The 16033-nt window shown below is 46.9% G+C and overlaps 1 protein-coding gene across 2 annotated transcripts; it reads right to left on the reverse strand.

Annotated features, from left to right (window-relative positions):
* Positions 1 to 1057: 1057 nt before the first annotated feature.
* On the reverse strand, positions 1058 to 14096 carry PXMP2 (peroxisomal membrane protein 2). 2 transcript variants are annotated; one of them, XM_081339159.1, is made up of 5 exons: positions 13936 to 14096; positions 12360 to 12464; positions 7606 to 7768; positions 5553 to 5672; positions 1058 to 2000 (listed from the first exon to the last, which is right to left on the reverse strand). In XM_081339159.1, the coding sequence occupies exons 1-5, from the start codon at positions 14088 to 14090 to the stop codon at positions 1935 to 1937; spliced, it is 609 nt and encodes a 202-aa protein (XP_081195285.1). In that variant the 5' UTR covers positions 14091 to 14096; the 3' UTR covers positions 1058 to 1934. The 2 variants fall into 2 exon arrangements, with proteins under 2 accessions (XP_081195285.1, XP_081195284.1); XM_081339158.1 differs by having other exon boundaries at positions 1058 to 2006.
* Positions 14097 to 16033: the final 1937 nt, after the last annotated feature.

The raw sequence follows: 16033 nt of genomic DNA on the forward strand, positions 1-16033 counted from the left end.
TTGTTCTGTTGGCATAACTTAAAGCAGGGGTCTTCAAAGCTGAACCCTTTTATGACTTGTGGACTTCAACTCCCAGAATTCCTCAGTCGGCCATTTTGATGAAATTACGGGCTTGGAGCCAGACCAGGGGTCTTCAAACTTGGCCCTTTTATGACTTGTGGACTTCAACTCCCAGAATTCCTCAGCCATTCTGGGAGTTGAAGTCCACAAGTCATCAAAGGGCCAAGTTTGAAGAGCACTGACTTAAAGTATTACTTTGATCTTCAAACCCCCAAACAACCTGAGCCATTGCTGTTTGAAGGACTACCTGCCTGAAAATGAACTTATCTAGATCAGTAACGTGAGCAGGAGAGATCTCTGATTGACAGTGTTAGTCATATGATTACAGCCTAACTGGTTGGGTTGGCAATATATAAGCCATGATTTGTAATGTATTGTATCCCTTTAAACGTGTAATGATTGGCCAACGCTGTGTTCTTTCAACGGCCATAAGAGGGAGCTAGAGACATAGCTTTTTTTCTCTGTGTTAGTTACTCTGTTACATTGCTTGCTGATTATTGTTGATTGTGGTTTTGCTACTGTTTGCTAAACCCGAAGAACTGTGTTTTTTGACTTTTGGACTGGTAAGACGACTTTGTATTGGATAATTCTTGAACTGTTGATATCTTCTCTGTACCCGTGCATGACCTGGACTGTTTATTCTTGACTTGTGCTACTCCTAAAAGTAAAGTGTTGGGTTTTTTTACACACCTCAGTGTATCAGTGTGGTTGCTGTGCAAAACCTGACTGCTCTCAGTACTTCTTCTGTGCATTCTCCTTGTTGGCTCAGGAGATATTCTGCACAAACCCTGTCAGACAGGACTATCTATGTAGGCATAAGGGACTTGTCCAGCAGCAGTCCAAGCAGTGGAAGGCCAAAAGTTTCCACTTTTAGGAAAGATGCCATCCTATTGAGTTACTTTCAAATTAAATTGATCCTCCATATAAATCTGCCCTGACTTAGATCGCTAGGAAAGAAAGAGCCTCGACTCCATTTGGTTGAAGTTATAGTTTTTTGGTTTTTTTTACTAAGGTTAAGTGGTTGCAGCGAAAGTAAAACTAGATCCGAGTATTCCCGCACAAAAGTTATACATTTTCCCTTTTCTCTTTCCCCAACTCCACCCCCCCACATCCAACCAAGATGTGCCATCTTGATGATTTGGGAACCATTTTATTGCTTGGCGCTGTTCAAGGTAGTTTCGCATTCTGATCCCAGGCCAGGTGTCCTTGGCGGCTGGCTTATTCCAGTTTAGCACCTCTGCTTCTCATCAGCTTCTCTCCTCCCTCACCCCCCAAAATCCGTTTGCCTTCCCCTTTCCATGCCCAACCTTTGCTTTCCCAAATTCCTTCTCCCCTGCATTTTATGGCAGGATGCCAGCGAAGCAAAGAAGCTATCTTCAGACAGCAGACTTGACACCGGCTCAACAGAATATGAGAATGAAAAAAAAAATTAAAAAGAAATAACAAAAACAATTGTTTCATAAGGTTTTTTTAAAAAAAAAATCAAAAGACTCTTCTTGTTGTGTTTATTGCTCAGAAAACCGTGCATGGATATATTTATGGCCTGTTCTGATCCCTGCCCACAGATTCACCTCTACCATTAAGCACCTGTGCGAGAAAAGGCAGAAAAATCTTCCCAGCATCTGGAAAAGATCTGGGAAAAAAGAGCACAAAATGGCCTTGCTAGTCATGGCTATTAGGGGGTGGGGGGGAGGGCAACAAGGGAAGTCCCTTTGCCGAGGCCCCAGATATGAGGAGGAAAGCCAGAGGGCAACTTGCAAAGGAGGGAAGAGACCACCAGGCTTTCCAGCCACCTTCCTCTGCTCCCTCCTTCCACCACCTCAGGTCAAAACCACGGCCATCTCCTCTGATGGGCCGGACCGGCGGCTTTTCCCTCATCTCTTCTTGACGGACGCCAAGTAGGCGAACCACAACATGGCAACGAGGTTTCCGAAGAGCACCTGGAACTTGCAAGAGAAGAAAAAGAGCACCAGTAACAGGGAGAGGAGAGCAGGACTCAGCGTTATAAAAAATAAAATCAACGAGAATGCATTTGAATATTAGTAGCTCGGTTTAGTAGCTGGGCTGTTGGCGTGAGCTCCGAGCTTGGTAATTTGGCTGCAAACTTTTTTCATCACCATTCGGGGAGGCGTCGTCAGTGCGCTTTGAATTGTGGTCGTCCGACAGAGCACTGGCCTTTAAATACATTTTTGAATACCTTTTGGGGTGATGTAAATTGGTGTGGATGTTGTCCACAAAAATCAAACCACATCTCGACAACAACAGCCAGCCAGCCAAACAACCCAAAACCAGACCATGGCTCAGAGGCAACCAAACGAACAAACACCATTGGCATCACACAGACGGGACTTAAACACCAAGGACTGTGGCCTAGCAGCAACAACCAGTCAATCAAACAATCCGAAACCAGACCAGGACTCAGAAACATGTGGACAAACAACATCCACACTAATTCACATCACACAAAAAGGTATTTAAAGGTCAGCGCTCTAACAGACAAGCACAATTCAAAGCACACTGAAGATGTCCCCCTCTCCCCAAATGGAGACGAAACATCTGCAGCCAAATCACCAAACCCATGGCTCAATGAGAATGTCATGGACTCTTGGAGTAGAGAAGCAACCTTAGAATATGGCACTGATGGGTAATCTCCCCTCCCTTCAAATGTATCTTGTGCCTTCTTTTGGTAGGGAGAGTGAGAAAAGGGGGAAATTACAGGCCAGACACAACGGAACACCCATTTTCCCCTGGGTTGCCCCAATTTTTCTTTTTGTTTGTTTCAAGAGCCCTGGTGGCGCAGTGGTTAGAATGCAATACTGCAGGCTACTTCTGCTGACTGCCGGCTGCCAGCAGTTCGATTCTGGTTGACTCAGCTCAAGGTTGACTCAGCCTTCCAACTTTCTCAGGTCGATAAAATGAGGACCCAGATGTCTGGGGGGCAAGATGCTGACTCTGCAAACCACTTAGGGCTGTAAAGCACTGTGAAGCGGTATGTAAGTCTAAGTACTATTGTTAGTGTTATTGCTCCTTCCTTCCTTCCTTCCTTCCTTCCTTCCTTCCTTCCTTCCTTCCTTCCTTCCTTCCTTCCTTCCTTCCTTCGCAGTGGATTGCAGGCCAATTCTGCCAACTGCCAACAGTTCGGTTCTGACCGGTCAAGGTTGACTCAGCCTTCCATCCTTCCGAGGTCAGTAAAATGAGGACCAGGTTGCTGGGAGGGCAATATGCTGACTCTGTAAAATCGCTTAGAGAAGGCTATAAAGCACTGTGAAGCAGTATATAAGTCTAAGTGCTATTGCTATTGCTATTAAGGGAGAACCCCACCCCTCAGTGTAGCGTAAGCACTGGATTTTTCTGGGTGGTCTCCCATCCATGTGTTCACTGGGTCTGATCCTGCTTAACATTTCAAGATCAGTCAAGGTTAACCAGATGCTGCTTTTAGAACATAGAAACATTGAATAGGGATTGGAAGGGACCTCGGAGATCTTCTACTTTGGCTTATTATTTATTCATTTCCAATATTTATATAGCCGTGCGTTTTGAATGCATAGTTCGGGCATGGCAAACCATCCATACGGAAGCCATATAAAAATCCCCATAACCAATGAAAGTCATCAAAAAGGAAAGACAAGAAAAGGAAAGCAAGGTACAGAATAACAGCTCCATACAAAGTCACGGATATACTGAAGTGATCACCTGGGGTTTAAAAACCTTCCAGAAGGCCAGGAGGGTTGGGGCCATCTAACATGTCAGAAGGTCAGAGGACCACAGAAGCCCCAAGGCACTACATCCATCATAAATCAGTTGCCAAGCATCCGAATTTTGACGACGTGACCAGGGGGATGCTTGCAATGGTTGTTAAGAAGGAAAACTGGTCATAAGTCACTTTTTTCAATGCCATTGTAACTTCACACGGTCATTAAATTAACTGTGGTAAGTCAAGGACTTACTGTATTGGAATGACACCTGGGTAATTGCCGTATAAAGCAGGGGTCTTCAAACTCAGCCCTTTTAGGACTCGTGGACTTCAACTCCCAGAATTCCTCAGCCAGGCACACGTGCCTGGCTGAGGAATCTGTAAGTTGAAGTCCACGAGTCATAAAAGGGCCGAGTGTCATGCCTCTGTGGGAGCCTGAATCTGCGGAGGAAAATGACCCTATGGAGGCCAAGGGGGAGGTGTCTGTGGCTTCAGAGGAACGTGGGGAAGAGCAGGCCGAGGCAGGCCAGGGCCCTTCAGGATTGGGACGGGAGGAACAGGAGAGGCAGAGCTCAGGCAATGAGCAAGGGCCACCCCCTCCTGATCCTAGAGCACGGAGAGTGGAGAGGAGGAGGGAACAACTCAGGCAGGCTCAACTACTCGGGAGGAGAGCGGCCCGCCCTTCCCCACAAGGCACACCTGGAAATTGAGATTTAAGGAGACGCTGTAGGGAGGGGCATCTGTTGGGAACAAACACTGATTCCTTGTAGTTTTGTGTGTGTTGTTGCTGATCTCTTGTTCTGTGACTTCTGCTTGGAAACCTGGAAACTCTATTGGACTGATTGACCACGTTGCTTGAAAGTTTAAAGACCTTGGACTGTCTTTTGGATTCTCTTTTGACACTGCTCAGGCAACCTGGTATTCACACAGACTGGTTTAGGTTTATGATGTGTTATTCTTTGTTATCTCTGTGGCCTTGAGTACATTCCTCTTCTAATCAAGACTGTGTGTGAAACGACTTGCAGCCAGAGTCGGCTGAAGGGGTGTCTTCTTTTGTTGGAGGCTTGCCAGAAACGTGGGAGCATTTGGGGAAAATTTGGAGCAATTAAAGGACTGTTTGAATTGCCAGCTCACTGCATTGCCTCTGTGCTGTGCCCTGGGTCATAACACCAAGATTCCTGGCATAAAGATTCTTTCCCTCAAACCGTGTAATGAAAAGACTGCATTGTGGGAAGCTCGACTCTCAGAGGCGCTTCCCTCAACTTCCCAGACACGGGGGCAGATTTGCCTCCTTCCTGGATGGCGATTCCCAGCTTCATCACGACTGGCTTAGCCAGTAAAAGTGGATTCATGTAGTGTTCTGCCCTTCCGTCCTAAAGGTAAAGGTAAAGGTTCCCCCGCACATGCGTGCTAGTCGTTTCCGAATCTAGGGGCCGGTGCTCATCTCCCTTTCAAAGCTGAAGAGTCGGCGCTTGTCCGAGGACGTCTCCGTGGTCATGTGGCCGGCATGACTAGACGCCAAAGGCGCACGGAGCACTGTTACCTTCCCACCGTAGTGGTCCCTATTTTTCTACTTGCATTTTTACGTGCTTTAGAACTGCTAGGTTGGCAGAAGCTGGGACGAGTAACAGGCGCTCACTCTGCTATGCGGCACTCGGGATTCGATCCGCCAAACTGCCGACCTTCCGATCGACAAGCTCAGCGTCCTAACCCACTGAGCCACCTTCCATCCTACACCCCCCCAATTAAGTAATCCGTGGAAATGAAATGGGAGTGGGGGGAAAAGGGAAGCGCTTACCTGCAAAGGGACGTAAGTGAAGTTAATAACCTGGACGGGGGTCCACACCTTCCAATTCATCTTTAGGGATGCCCAGTAACTAGTTTTTATCTTTTTGGAGAACGCAGACATATCCTTTCCCTGAAAGATAATGGTGATCAGTGACATGCAAATGGGAAAAAAATTGCCCCCACCCACAATCCAGGAGGTATCAAAAGGACCCAGAGAGAAATTCTTTTCTAATGCAATAAAATGGCATCACTACAAGAATCCCGGGAGGTAGAAGAGGGCCAAGAAGAAGAAAAAATCAGAGGCACACAGTAAGCGTTGTGGCTGTATATTTTTCACTCAGGTTTTGTTTAGAAAGTCTTCCAACTCTGAAGCCCTGGCGACGCTTGGAAACAAGTGAAAAAAGGAACCCCCAAATCTGTTAAATCGAGGGTGCAGTCTTGAAAGATCCTTATGCACTTCAGCCTCCAACTCTCTCCCCCGCTGTTCTGGAATCAGAATCAGAACAGCAGAGTTGGAAGGGACCTTGAAGGTCATCTAGTCCAACCCCCCCCCGCCCAAGCAGGAGACCCTACACCATTTCTGACAGATGGCTCTCCAGTCTCTTCTTGAAAGCCTCCAATGATGAAGCTCCCACAATATCTGAAGGCCACTTCTGTTCCTTTGGTTGATGGTTCTCACTGTCAGGAAATTTCTCCTTATTTCCAGGTTGAATTTCTCCTTGATCATTTTCCATCCGTTGTTCCTTGTCTGGCCTTCAGGTGCTTTGCAAGTTGTTGAGCAACCAGAAACACACAGCTTGCATTCCAGATGGACTTGAAAAGCACTTTATTCGATTGTAGCTTTTTGGCCCATGTGATTTTATTTTGGTGCCTTCAAATCAGGTTTGTTTGGTTTTTTTACTCCTGGTGACTTCCTGGACAAGTACATAAAGTTCTCTTGGCAAGATCTGATCTTGTTTTCTTCCAAAGGCTAAGAGGGTCCAAAGTCACCCAGTTGTTTTTGGTGACTACAACAGGACTAAAGAAGTAAGTTCTTGATTTCTAGGCTGGAGTCTTAACCACAACAAGAAACTGGATTTCACGATGTGATTATGGGCTAATCTTTTTCTTAGTGTTGCATACAATTCCACCATTTGGTTAATAGTGGTGCTGTTTAATGGCTGTATTGTTTCTCTGTGCCATATAATATATGTGGGTATATGCATCATTCTGTATTTATTCATTTTTGTCATTTTTATGTAGAGAATGGAATGGGATGGGATGGGATGGGATGGGATGGGATGGGATGGGATGGGATGGGATGGGATGGGATGGGATGGGATAGAATAGAATAGAATAGAATAGAATAGAATAGAATAGAATAGAATAGAATAGAATAGAATAGAATAGAATAGAATAGAATAGAATAGAATAGAATAGAATAGAATAGAATAGAATAGAATAGAATAATTAGGGTAGGGTAGGGTAGGGTAGGGTAGGGTAGGGTAGGGTAGGGTAGGGTAGGATAGAATAATAAGGATAGGATAGGATAGGATAGGATAGGATAGGATAGGATAGGATAGGATAGGATAGGATAGGATAGGATAGGATAGGATAGGATAGGATAGGATAGGATAGGATAGGATAGGATAGGATAGGATAGGACAAGACAGGATATGGAATGGAATACAATACAATACAATAGGAATAGAGCTGGAAGGGATCTTAGAGGTCTTCTAGTCCAGCCCCCTACTCAAACAGAAGAACCCTAACCATTTCAGACAAGTGACTGTCCAGCCTCTTCTTAAAAATCTCCAGTGATGGAGCACCCACAACTTCTGGTGGCAAGCTGTTCCACTGGTTGATTGTCCTCACTGTCAGGAAGTTTCTCCTTAATTCCAGGTTGCTTCTCTCCTTGATTAGTTTCCAACCATTGTTTCTTCTCCTGCCCAAGCCATTCTTCCCAGTTAGAACAGTAGAACCGCATGTGTCCAAGCAGAAGCCGGACATCCACCCATTTGCATTCCAGCAGGGAAAAGGGGTTAAACCGGCAGCCCTCAGATCATCCCTAAGCAAGACTCTACCTCCAAAAAGTTCATGACGAGGAAAAAGAGGGCCAGGAAAGCTGGGGAGACGATGAGACGGTCCACCAGCAGACGTTTGATGAGAGCAAAAGGGGCCTCTGAAGGAATTAGTTGCTCCAGGTAGAGGTAGAAGTAATGACTAAGCGGTCCAGTGAATAAAAAACTGCAAAAGGAAAGAAAGGGTGAGTCGGGCTGATCTCAACAGCTTCTCCTACGAAACCAACCAACTGTACAAATAGATTAATATTTAATAATAGCCTCACGGTTCCAGCTGAGGAAGCACAGCTGAGACGTCCGGATCTCTAATGCAAAACTTTATTGAGCAAATCATTTCGGCTCTGGTTAATTGGCGCCAAAATCACTATACTTGTCAGAACTCACCTAAAAATCTTGATCTGTGAGGGAATTCCTCAGATCCTGTCTAATGTCAGAACCCACCTCAGCCCACATCTTAAGAAAGAAGGACTCTTGGAGACAAGGTTTTCCAAGCAGGAACTTTTACTAAGAAACAGGAGATAGCAGGCATGCTAGACAGGGTCTGAGGAATTCCCTCACAGATCGATATCTTTAAAATGTCCCCAAGCAAACCCCACCCCACGCTTCATTCAGTCAGTTCCGGATCAGCCAAGCTCCAGGTGATAAGCCCATCGTGGGAGAGGACAGATAACAGTCTGTTTGCAGCAGGATCATTTCCACCCCCCTCATACTTCATTCAGAGAAACAAACCAGATTCCAGAGAGTTTCATTCCTCCCTTTTCCACCCCATTTCCTGGTTGCCCATAAGATGAGCAGGAATGCTTAGTGAGAAAGCAATTGGTTATATTATGATGGATAGCAGGCAGGCGGAATAATCAAAGGTTACATTTAAGGGAGGAAGTGAAAGCCATAAAACTCCATGGCTGTTCTCTCTCCCCCTTGGGAATGGCAGAATCCAGGGGGAGATGAGATTTGGGGTTAGCTCAGAGGAGATAGTGAGAAATGAAATATAAATGGATTCTGACATCATGAAAAGCACAAAAATCTCCCTCCCCATTGTCCAATGAAACTTTATACATTTGTTATGAGAGAGAGTCTTCAGTTCTCGGCAAGCGGCTCTCAAACGACCTTGGTTCTCACGCTATCTGAGGTCTGCGTTCTATTCACCCCTTCCCTCCCTCCGAGTCTGTAGGCAACCTACAAAGCAACAATGGAAGAAACAGCAATGGAGTCTTTTGAAGCTTGAGAAATAGGCTGCAACCTGCCCAGGGCCTGGCATCAGTCATTGATTGAGCTGCTGTGACGTCGTCATCCAAGCCTCCAGAAGCATTCCAGCCGCTGCTGAGAAAATGGCCAGCTCCAGAAGGTGGAGTATATTGGGTGCAGGCTCTGCAAAGCGAGGGGAAGGTAGAGCTGAAAGAGAAACGATCTTCAAGGAGAAGTCCAGACAGAAAGAAAGGGAGAGAGCCCCACCAGGCAGGCAAATGGGGAAGGGGGTCCAGAGGTAGGGGAGGACAGGCGGAAGGTAGAAAGAGAAGGGATTTCAAGGAAAGCTAGAGCTAAAGGGATTGCAATCTGGAACGCAAGAAAAAGCTTTGAGCTTGGGCTTTGGAAACAAACGCACAAGAAGTTGTAGGATGTAAGCAGGCAAAGAAGCAGCAAGAATGGAAGGGGAGTGTCTGAGCTGCCACCCTTCACTCGGAGCTATGCATCATTCTGTATTTATTCATTTTTGTCATTTTTATGTAGAGAATGGAATGGAATGGAATGGAATGGAATGGAATGGAATGGAATGGAATGGAATAGAATAGAATAGAATAGAATAGAATAGAATAGAATAGAATAGAATAGAATAGAATAGAATAGAATAGAATAGAATAGAATAGAATAGAATAGAATAGAATAGAATAGAATAGAATAGAATAGAATAGAATAGAATAGAATGGAATTGGAATAGAATGGAATAGATTGGAATTGGAATAGAATGGAATTGGAATGGAATGGAATGGAATGGAATAGATTGGAATTGGAATTGGAATTGGAATTGGAATTGGAATTGGAATAGAATAGAATAGAATAGAATAGAATAGAATAGAATAGAATAGAATAGAATAGAATAGAATAGAATAGAATAGAATAGAATAGAATAGAATAGAATAGAATAGAATAATTAGGGTAGGGTAGGGTAGGGTAGGGTAGAATAATAAGGATAGGATAGGATAGGATAGGATAGGATAGGATAGGATAGGATAGGATAGGATAGGATAGGATAGGATAGGATAGGATAGGATAGGATAGGATAGGATAGGATAGGATAGGATAGGACAGGACAGGACAGGACATGGAATGGAATACAATACAATACAATACAATAGGAATAGAGCTGGAAGGGATCTTAGAGGTCTATGCTTCACTAGATGCCAGTCTGCCATCAGGCTGAGGGGGAAGGCAGGGCAAGGCGAAACTGAATGCTGTGCTACCTCGAGACATGCCAAGGCCACAGTCCCGGGAATGGAAAGTAACACCCATCCATCCATCTATCGAACCGTCCATGCAGGGACGTTTACCAAAACATCTTCCAATGCGCCTGGATGATGGGATGATAACAGAAGGGCGTGAAACACAAAAGGGAAAGTTAAGTAGGGAATATGTGTGCACAAACTCTTTAGTTCTCGCTAGAGATGGGAAGGCCTGGGGAAAAAAACTGGAAAAACTTTGGGGGGAAAACAGGTTTTGGTTTTTTTTCATTTGGAAAAAAGGAAAAAAATCATGGAAAAAAGCACCTCCCCCCCCCCACACACAAATTCTCTCGGTTTCTTTGAAGGCTTTCCCATCTGGCCTTGCGTAACTGTAACCACTTGGCTTTGAGTCAAAGACACCTTTTCACCACAAATGGAGTCAAGAGCGTTTCTTTCCTGAAAGACAGGAAAGTCTGTCAATTAAGCCAGAACTGCAATATCAATCTACCTGGAGCTACGCAGTAATTACTGGGGAGATTGTGCAAACAGGTCCATCCCTGAGAAAAGCAAGCAAGCAAGAAGTAGAAGATGTTGAAGAAATGAAAGCAGAATCTCTCTCTCTCTCTCTCTCTCACACACACACACACACACACACACACACTGCTCCCTATAGGCTCAACAGAGAGCCTGGAGCAGCCAACTCAAGCTTGGTATTTATTTTATTTTTATTTTATTTTTTATTTTAATCCCATTTATATCCCATTTATAGACTCAGGGTGGCTTACAATCTAAGAAGCACAAATCAATGTGCTTAGCAATAGCCTTCATTCTATGTATATGCCTGCTTATTAGGGTTTTCACACACACCCCAAGCGGCATTATTACAAAGTCAGCTTAATTGCCCCCAACAATCTGGGTCCTCATTTTACCTACCTCGGAAGGATGGAAGGCTGAGTCAACCTTGAGCCTGGTGGGATGCGAACCTGCACTAATTGCAGGGAGCTGGTGTTACTTAAGGCGGCCTTAGCCCACTGCTCCACCAAGGCTCTTATGATGGAAGGTGTCAACTCTAACTTTTCTGAGCAAAAATCTGGTTAGTTAACAATAGCTTTTCATAACCCCCACCCATAATGTGTTCACGTTGCCCAATCACATTCTTTCTGCTCGTTATGGGAACAGTCCACTTCTCTGTAAGTTATCTGCTTACAATGACCTTGGGTCTCAGGGTCCGTGGACGGCTTTTTGAAATTCCCGTTTCTTTCCCAGGCTCTCCCCTCCCCATACAGAGGTTAGCAAGCATTTTAGCAGTTCAACCTTGACAGAAGATTTCAGGAGTGAAACTGATGCCTCCACCCGTAATCTCTGAAGTGTAGCAGGAAGCACAAGGGACTAATAGCAATAGCCCTTAGACTTATGTACCGCTTCACAGTGCTTTACAGCGCTCTCTAAGCGGTTTACAGAGTCAGTCTTGTCCCCCAACAATCTGGGTCCTCATTTTACCGACTTCGGAAGGACGGAAGGCTGAATCAGCCTTGAGGCAGTGAGACGCAAACTGGTGAACTGCTAAAAGCCAGCAAACAGCAGAAGTAGCTGCAGTCCTGCATTCTAACCATTTCGCCACCGGGCAGAGCCTGTTTGAGACAGCCAAAAAAATCCCCAAGCTGTAACCCTCAAGTAATTAACTTCATCATTGGGAAATTCCCAGAGTTCAAGCTCCGTGACCGTCCAGATCGACTGACCCCAGTGCTGGTACAAGTTCCATTTCGCTCCTGCCCCATTGACAACTGCGGCCCCACCAGCCCCGGCCAGCAGCCCCAAGACTCACAGTGAGTTTATTCAGTGGCTAGCTCTAGCTGGCTTAAATTCTGGCTACTGGTCAGAAGAGTAAGGCTGTGGGAAGCAGGTACCCTGTTTCCCCGAAAGTAAGCCCTACCCCCAAAGTAAGCCCTAGTTTTGGGGAAAGGCAGACACATAAAAATCAAGCTGGGGTGGGTGTGGAGCTGCCCCACGCACCCTGCACCCACCCTCTCCTCGCTGGCCCACTTCTTCTGCGGCGTCCTTTGCAGCCAGGTCTGCATTTCTCAGTCACAAGCCTTTCCGGAAGGCCTCTGCAGCTGAGAACCGAACTACGGACTCAATCCAAAGCTTGGTTCTGCAAGACTTCTACAGCCGAGGACCAAGCTGTAGATTGAATCTATAGCTCGGTACTCGGCTGCCTAGACCTTTTGGAAAGGCCTGAGTGCATGATAGAGCAACATTGAAAGGCAAGATTTTTCAGGCCACCCCTTCGACGAGCTTCTTCCACCAGTCCCATCTTACCCATAGGCAGCAAACCGCAGGGGTTCCCGCCAGTCAAGGTTTCTCTTTTTCTGGGTCTTCTCAATTACTTGGGACAGGAGACTCCCTAGCGCTGACAGGAAGGCACTGTGGGAAGAAACGAAGTATAATGTGAAAATGTAAAAAAAAGATGTTGAGACTCTAGAACAGACATGTCAAACTTGCGACGTCACGTGACGTCATGCAACGTATCGGGACGGTTTTTGCCTTTGCTGGCAATGGGGTGGGCGCAGCTTCCGCATGACGCATATGGCCTGTTTGACACCCCTGCTCTAGAAAGAGTGCAGAGAAGAGCAACAAGGATCTTGATTAGGGGACTGGAGGCTAAAACATACGAAGAACGGTTGAGGGAATTGGGTATGTCTAGTCTAGTGACATCTAGACATCTAGACATCTAGGGACACGGTGGCTCAGTGGGTTAGGACGCTGAGCTTGTCGATCAGATGGTTGGCAGTTTGGCGGGTCGAATCCCGAGCGCCGCGTAACAGAGTGAGCGCCTGTTACTCGTCCCAGCTTCTGCCAACCTAGCAGTTCGAAAGCACGTAAAAATGCAAGTAGAAAAATAGGGACCACTACGGTGGGAAGGTAACAGCATTCCGTGCGCCTTTGGCGTCTAGTCATGCCGGCCACATGACCACGGAGACGTCCTCGGACAAGCGCTGGCTCTTCGGCTTTGAAACGGAGATGAGCACCGGCCCCTAGAGTCGGAAACGACTAGCACGCATGTGCGGGGGAACCTTTACCTTTTTTAGTCTAGTGAAGAGAAGGACCGGGAAGACATGCTAGTAGTGTTCCAGTATTTGAGGGGCTGTCGCAGAGGAGGGGGTCAACCTACTTTCCAAGGCCCCTGAAGGCCAGACAAGAAACAAAGGTTGGAAACTGACCAAAGAGAGAAGCAACCTGGAATTCAGGAGAAACTTCCTGACAGTGAGGACAATCAACCAGTGGAACAGCTTTGCCTCCAGAAATTGTGGGCGCTCCATCACTGGAGGTTTTAAGAAAAGTCTGGACAACCACTTGTCTGAAGTGGTATAGAGGCTCCTGCTTGAGCAGGGGGTTGGACTAGAAGACCTCCCAGGTCCCTTCCAGCTCTATTCTGATTGATTGAATCTCTGTGGACCCTGGAAGAGATACCCGGGAGAGAGATATACAGAATGAGAACAATAAGTAGCCGGGTAGCTTGCTCCCAGAAATTGTGGGTGCTTCATCATTGGGGGGGGGGGCGTTCAAAAAAAAAAAGACTGGACAGCCACTTCAATGAAATGGTACAGGGTCTCCTGCTTGAGCAGGGGGCTGGACTGGAAGACCTCTTAAGGTCCCTTCCGGCTCTGTTATTCTGTTACATACAATATATATATTTTTTTCTCCAAAACTACTGAGAAAGGAGGGGAGAGAAAAAGGGAAGGTTATTTTTAAGAAGAGCCTGGACAGCCATTCGTCTGGAACGGGACAGGGTCTCCTGCTTGAGCGGGGGAGGGGCTGGACTAGATGACCTCTAGGGTCACTCCCAGCTCCGATTCTTGAAAGCGCGTCGGGAAGGGTGGAGAGGCGCACGCACCTGGTGGCGGCTTTGGTGAGCACCGGATAGAGGCGGAGGAGGAGCAGGTAGCGGGCGAGCACCGTCCGCGACAGCGGCGCCGAATCGGGCTTGGAGTGCACCGGAGACATCGCGTCGACCGCATCTCCAGTCCCCGGGCAAGCCCTACTGCGCATGCGCCTGGCGGGGAGGGGGAGGCGGAGGAGCCGCGCCTCCCACCTCTAAGCCAATCGGAAGAGAGGGAGGAAAAAAGGCGGAGTTCAGGTAATGAATGGGGCGGGACGTAGGGTAGGCTCTTCGCCTAGCGTTGGCTGCCCGCGAGGCGGCCGAGGGAAGGGTGAGAAGCCGGGTGGCTGTGAAAGATGAAAGGAGTGATTTCATCCAATCGGAGAAGAGAGGGCGAGGCCGGGGCAGAGCATTAGCCAATGGACAGAATGGCGTGGAGAGGAGGGTTGAATACAGACAGCGGGGTGGGGGCGGGGAGTAATAGAAATCTGCTCCTCCATTGGTCGTCGCGTGGTAGCGAGACCCAAGCCTAGAACTCCGATTAGTTGAAGGCAAAGGTGTGGGAATGACGGCCCTTTTATGATTTGTGGACCAACTCCCAGCCTTAGCTGGCTCAGGAATTCTGGGAGTAGAAGTCCGTAAGTCGTTAAAAGCGCCGCCATTCCCCACCCCTGGTTTAAGAGAGCGTTGCGGCGCGAGAGCGGGAAGCGGCCGAATCTCGCGAGATTTTCCGCAGCGCGCGGAAAACCTGAGGGTCCTGCTCGGGTTGCCGGGTGGGATGAAGCTGAGGGAGGGGGCGGCAAGAGGGGAACCCCAGGACCGCGTCTCCTGTCACGGTTCTGAGCCAGGGCTGGGAAATAACTGGTACTCCTTGACTTACATTGGCTCGTTTAGTGACCTTTCGCGGTTACAACGGCAATGAAAAAAATGACCGTTTTTCCACACTTAACGACCTTTGACCCCGTGGTCATGTGATCAAACTTCAAAGACTTGGCAACTGACTCATACTTACCACAGGGTCATTAAGTGAAATGATTCCCTTTTATGACCCGATAAGCAAAGTCAATGGGGAAGCTGGATTCGCTTCGCAACTGCTGGGAACGACTGTGGCAAGGAAGGTCGTAAAATGGGGCAAAACTCACTTAACAAGTGTCGTTTAGCAACAGAAATTTGGGGGCTCAGTCGTGGTCGTTGGTCAAGGATCTTCCCTGTTCTGGTATCTTCCAGAGTCTGGTTTTTGTGCTACAGGTGGTCCTCAACTTACCACAGTTCATTTAGTGACAGTTCGAAGTTACAACGGCGCCGAAAAAAGTGACTTGGGACCATTTTTCACACTTAACGACTGTTGCAGCAATCCCTGTGGTCACGGGATCAAAATTCAAACGCTTGGCAGCTGACTCCCATTTATGACGGTCTCAGTGTCATGGGATCGATCCCTTTTGGCAACCTTCCGACAAGCAGAGTCAATGGGGAAGCCAGATTCACTTAACCAGGTTACCAACTTAACAACTGGAGGGGATTCACTGAACAACTGTGGGAAGTCAGCCCCCCCCCCCCCCCCCCCGAGAAATAGGAAATATTAAAAGGGCAGAATATATTTCCTCAAAGGATCTTAAAGAAGCAAGAAAAGCATGCCCAATTATTTTCTTAATAGCCCTGTTAGACACAAAAATAGTCACAAATTGAAATTCACTCTGTTTGTGTTGCAAATAGAAAAGAAGTTTATTAGACTTCACAACAAAGTCCAAAAAGTAACGGTTTGCAAAGCGTGGTGGATTCAGGAAGGCAAACAATGTAGCCAAACACTGAACCACACCCCAAATTCCAAAATCACATATTATTATACATCCTATCGCGACGCCCCATTCCCTCCCCCATGGCCCCATTGGCTTAGGCTTTGGAGGTTACAATCTATCAGAAGCGCCTAAACAGAATACATTATCTCTGCCCCTGTTTGCTTACATTATACTAATAAGATCCCTCCCCTACTATCAATTCTAGATGAGAGATATCTCCCATCTTCTACACCTGCCAGGGGTACCAGGCACCAGAAGGTACTTAAAAACAATTCCTAGATGGTGACTCACACTGGGCCCCATGGTAACTCCTGTTC

The sequence above is a fragment of the Vipera berus genome, assembly GCF_964194415.1.
Source record: "Vipera berus genome assembly, chromosome: 14".
NCBI classification, from domain to species: Eukaryota; Metazoa; Chordata; class Lepidosauria; order Squamata; family Viperidae; genus Vipera; species Vipera berus.

What these genes read in the sequence shown, in the direction of transcription:
- PXMP2 (XM_081339158.1), bottom strand. Translation starts at nt 14,090, where the DNA reads ATGCGCAGTAGGGCTTGCCCGGGGACTGGAGATGCGGTCGACGCGATG. An exon ending in CTGCGGTTTGCTGCCTATGG is followed by an intron (nt 7,769 to 12,359) that starts GTAAGATGGGAC and finishes TTCCTTTTGCAG; the next exon opens with TTTTTTATTCACTGGACCGC. An exon ending in TCACTTACGTCCCTTTGCAG is followed by an intron (nt 2,007 to 5,552) that starts GTAAGCGCTTCC and finishes TTCTCTTGCAAG; the next exon opens with TTCCAGGTGCTCTTCGGAAA.